The sequence below is a fragment of the Papaver somniferum genome, unplaced genomic scaffold (genome assembly GCF_003573695.1).
Source record: "Papaver somniferum cultivar HN1 unplaced genomic scaffold, ASM357369v1 unplaced-scaffold_10, whole genome shotgun sequence".
In the NCBI taxonomy this organism is placed as follows: domain Eukaryota; kingdom Viridiplantae; phylum Streptophyta; class Magnoliopsida; order Ranunculales; family Papaveraceae; genus Papaver; species Papaver somniferum.
Window position 1 is genome coordinate 18018364 of NW_020618825.1, and position 4832 is coordinate 18023195.

General features: G+C 34.9%; 1 protein-coding gene across 1 annotated transcript; it reads right to left on the reverse strand.

Annotated features, from left to right (window-relative positions):
* Positions 1-1365: 1365 nt before the first annotated feature.
* Positions 1366-3064, reverse strand: LOC113326484. The gene is made up of 3 exons (XM_026574207.1): positions 2813-3064; positions 2242-2587; positions 1366-1754 (listed from the first exon to the last, which is right to left on the reverse strand). The coding sequence occupies exons 1-3, from the start codon at positions 3062-3064 to the stop codon at positions 1366-1368; spliced, it is 987 nt and encodes a 328-aa protein (XP_026429992.1).
* Between the last annotated feature and the right edge of the window lie 1768 nt (positions 3065-4832).

Below are 4832 nucleotides of genomic sequence, written 5' to 3' on the forward strand. Positions count from 1 at the left end.
AAGAAATTTGGGTATACGCAAAGTAATGCTGATCATATTTCCTAAAACGGGTAGCAGATAAAAAGGTAACCGCGCTTATTATCTATGTAGATGATATGGTGCTAACAGGAAATGATCCGGAAGAGATGAGGAATCTGAAGATTTGTCTGTACTCTGAATTTGATATGAAGGATTTGGGTGGACTTAAATATTTCTTTGGAATTGAAGTTTCAAGATCTGAGAAGGGTATTTTCTTGTCTCAGCGAAAATATGTGATTGACTTGTTGAAGGAAACCGGTATGCTTGGTTGTGACCCAATTGGGTATCCTATGGAACGGAATCATGGTCTTGAAGAGTGTTCTGATCAAATACCAACTGACAAGGGACAATACCAGAGGTTATTTGGATGATTGATTTATCTTTCACATGCAAGGCCTGATATTGCCTATGATATGAGTGTTGTAAGCATATTTATGCATAATCCGGGTCAACAACACATGAATGCAGTCATAAGGACACTGAGATAAATGAAGTCGGCACCAAGAAGAGGTTTTATGTTCTCAAACCATGGAAATCTCGATATATTGGGTTACACTGACTCGGACTGGGGAGGAAATGGTGATAGGAGAAGATTGACATCCGTTTACATCACTTTCGTTGGAGGTAATTTAGTAACTTGGAAATCTAATAAACAACAAGTGGTTTCGTTGTCCATTGCTGAAGCAGAATACAGAGCAATGGTGCGAGGCATTTACGAATTGTTATGGTTAAAAAGGCTTATGGAATAACTTGGTTTCTCTGTTGGAAAACCTATGAAGTTGTTTTGTGATAACCAGTCAGCAATCAAAATTGCAGAAAATCCGGTGCAACATGATCGAACGAAACACGTTGAAATCGATAGGAACTTCATCTACGAAAAACTTTAGGAAGACATATAATTGAAGTACCAACAATTGGCAGATATTCTTACCAAGGACGTATCGAATAACATATTTAATGATTCACCTATAAAGTTGGGAATTTGTGATATATATGCACCACCTTGAGGGAGGGTGTTGAATTATGAAGTGTGGATAGTGTAAGTAGTGGTTATAATAGTAGTCTAGTTGTTACTAGTTGTAATAGTAGTGTAAACTTGACTTTCATTTTTCCTCCTCCATGACAACACGGTTTGTATAACGTGTTTTCTCTTCTATTGTAAACACCATATATATATATATATATCTTTTAGAGATTGATTTATAGTATCCAACATTACTTGTTGATGAACCTTGAGATTCTTGACAGTTTTATGATGGCAAATGAACAATGGAGTTTCCATAGGCGTTCTACTATATATGCTCTTTTTTTTTTGTTAATAAGAAAGAAGAAAATTCCATTGATAATTTAATAAACTACATCAAGTACTTCAGAGATCAGAGATGATAACCACTGAGGCAATTTCTCAGACCAAAAAACAACACTATTACTTAGCCTTGCATCTTTGGCTAATAGATCAACTACTTCATTAGTTTCTCTAGGGACATAAACACATTCCCATTTATTGAAATTCCTAAGAAGCTCTTGACAGTCACGAATTATACTATTCGTAGTCCATTTCACTGAACCTACTTTGCCATTAATGGCATTCACCACATTAACACAGTCTCCTTCAAGTTGACGATTGATGACCTGATTTGAAACTGCCCATTTGATCCCTTCCAAATCATCTTGCGCCTCCGCCTTTTCTGCATGCTGATCTACTGCCAGAATACACCCTGCTTCTCTCCAACTCCCTGCATCATAAGTTCCCATAAGCTTAGAGTCCTTTGAAAAAGATACATCGAAATTAAATTTTGTAAAATTCTCAGGTGGTCTAGTTCAAGGAATATTGAGCTTTATTAGCTAACCCAAGATGCGCGAAAGCTGGTTTTCTTTTTCCATTATGCTCATAAAGGTCAGATTACAAATACAATTAGTTTACACGTGCGTTATACGTTTTTTTTTTTTGTAAGTTAAGTGCATTCAAAAGAACTAACTTAGGGAGTTAGTAACCCTTACATCATGATAAGTAGAGCCATCCAATATAGGATTGGAGATATCCATCCTAACATTAGATTTATCTACTTCAAGAGCATTTTTAATACAAGTGGGAGCAGATTTACTCCAATTCAAATTCTTCCTAAAGTACTTAGCCTCCTTGGCTAAGATATCTACTGTATTACTTTGCAGCTCCAGGGACATAAAAAAAACCTAAAAAATTTCGACAAAGATTAAATTCACTCTTGACTTCCTCCATTATGGCTTGATTCTGCCATTCAATTCCTGATTCTTTTCCATTCAGATAGTCAATGAGATTTTTGCAGTCTCCTTCCACCAAAAAGTTGGCCAGTCCATGTTCAACTGCCCATTTCGCTCCTTGTCTCATACCTATTGATTCCGCTTCTTCAGGGGTAGAATCTGAGATTGGTCCTGCTCTGCTTTTCTCAAAATCACCTCCATCATTACGGGGAATTAAAGAAAAACCTGCAGGCAAAGTCTTAGAATTCCAGGTTGCATCAATATTGATCTTGAATTGATTTTTCTTTGGAGATGACCAAGTACTAGAAATCAAATCCTTATCTTTCACCTGAGTATTAGAATGATTACTCCGAAAATCTAAGTATCTTTGGATTTCTAAACTTAACTGAGCACTAGATTGTTTAGTTTTTTCAAAAACCCTATTTCATCTCTCCTTCCATATAAACCAAGATTTTGTTAAAATGAGCTCTATAGTGATAGTTGGGTTTAATTTTCCCATCCATTGTTTACAGATGTCTAGGAAGGTTATAGAACTATGAAAACATGGTGTTACAGGATTTGGCTCAGAAGCCCAAACAACTTTAGCATAAGGACAGAAAATCAGAATATGCTCTATAGATTCCTCTTCAGAGCATCCAAAAGAACGGTAAGGATGAACATCTTCCATAAGTTTGGATAATTTCAAATTTGTTGACAGGGCATTTTTTAAGCATTTCCATGCGAAGATCTTTATTCTATCAGAAATATCTAGACTCCAAAGTTTTTCCCAGAAAGAATCAGGTTGTCTTAGGTTATAATGATTCATTGTTTTCTCATTCAATTTATTGTACATGGATTTAACAGATAAATTCCAGACTTAGTAAGAAGTCATCTTAAAGTATCAGGTTTTCCTTTTGCTATCCTAGTATTAATAATTTTTTCAGCTATATGACTAGGGAACATTTCCAGAATTAAAGTAGAATTCCACTTCTCTGTGGTTGGATCAATAAGATCTTTCACAAGTGTTAAATGATTGTTAATGACTGTTTTCCAATTACTAAGGTTATTTTCTAAGTCAGGGATCCACTTGTCATCCCAAATACTAGTATTGTTACCATCCCCTATTTCCCAAATGTTATTATGTTCTACTAATTGTATACCTTTATAAATGCCTTTCCAAATCTAAGAGCTAGTTGTTGTAATTTTTACCTTGAAGGGTGAAGTGTTTCTAAAATATCTAGGTTTTAAGTGAGAAACCAAAAGTGCTTTTGGTTCTGTTAAGAGTCTCCACGCTAGTTTAGCTATCATAGCTAGGTTAAATATATGGGAATTCCTTAGACCTAACCCTCCCTTGTGTTTTGGTTTACAGAGACAAGAGTAAGATCTAGGGTAGTATCCCTTATAGTTTGTTTCTTTTGCCCACCAAAAATCTCTCAGTAATGCATCTATTTTATTTGTCATTTTCTTCGGTAGTATAAAGCATCTCATTTGATAGATAGCCATACTAGCTAAGGTTGCTTTGTTTAGGACAAGTTTGCTTGTTTGAGCAAGAATTTTTCCCATCCAAATTTTTATTTTATTGTCCATCTTAGAAACTAAATCCTCAAACAGTTTTATTTTTTCCTTAGTAATGAAAAGAGAGGATGAAAAGAAAGGTTCCTAAGTACGAGTCTAGAGGGCTAATATTTTTTTATTTTTAGTAGTTTACTTATCATTCTTTGGTATTCAGGTTGTACTTTTTTACTAAAGAATATCCCAGATTTCTCAAAATTTGTTAGTTGCCCTGATGATTTTCCAAAGGAGTCAATTAGAGTCAGAATTTTGTGACATTCCTTTAAGTCTGATCTAATGAATAACAAGCAGTCATCAGCAAAAAATAGATGTGAAATAAAACTATTCTTAGGGGTAATTTTTACACCATTTATTAATTTTTCTTCCTCTCCTGCTAAAAGCATTCTGGAGAAGATCCTCATACAAATGATGAATAAATATGGAGATAGAGAGTCCCCTTGCCTGAGTCCCCTAGAAGGTTTGAAATAATCTCCTGGACTTACATTGAGTAAAACGACAATGGAAGATGTAGAAATACATTGGTAAATGAGGTTACAAAAGGTATCATCAAAACCAAATGCTTTCATAGATGAAATCAGGAAATTCCAATCAATTCTGTCAAAGGCCTTAGACATATCGATCTTTATGCCCATTCCAGCATGTTTAGCCTTCTTCTTCTTAAAGGAATGAATTATCTCTTGAGCAATTATGATGTTGTCAGAGATTTGTCTTTTAGATAGAAAGGCATCTTGTAATGGGGAGATTAAATAACTGAGAAGAGGTTTCATCCTATTTGATAATATTTTAGCAATGATTTTATATATAGTATTGCAGAGACCAAATGGTCTGAAACCACTAGGATCTTTAGGATGCCTACTTTTTGGGATTAAGAATAAGAATGTTTTATTGAGTTCAGGGTGTAAAACACCTGTTTCAAAGAAACACTGGATAGAAGAAACAACTTGATCACTCACAGTTTCCCAATTTAGTTTAAAGAAACTGATTGCGAAACCATTTGGGCCAGGGGACTTATTTGGTTTCAA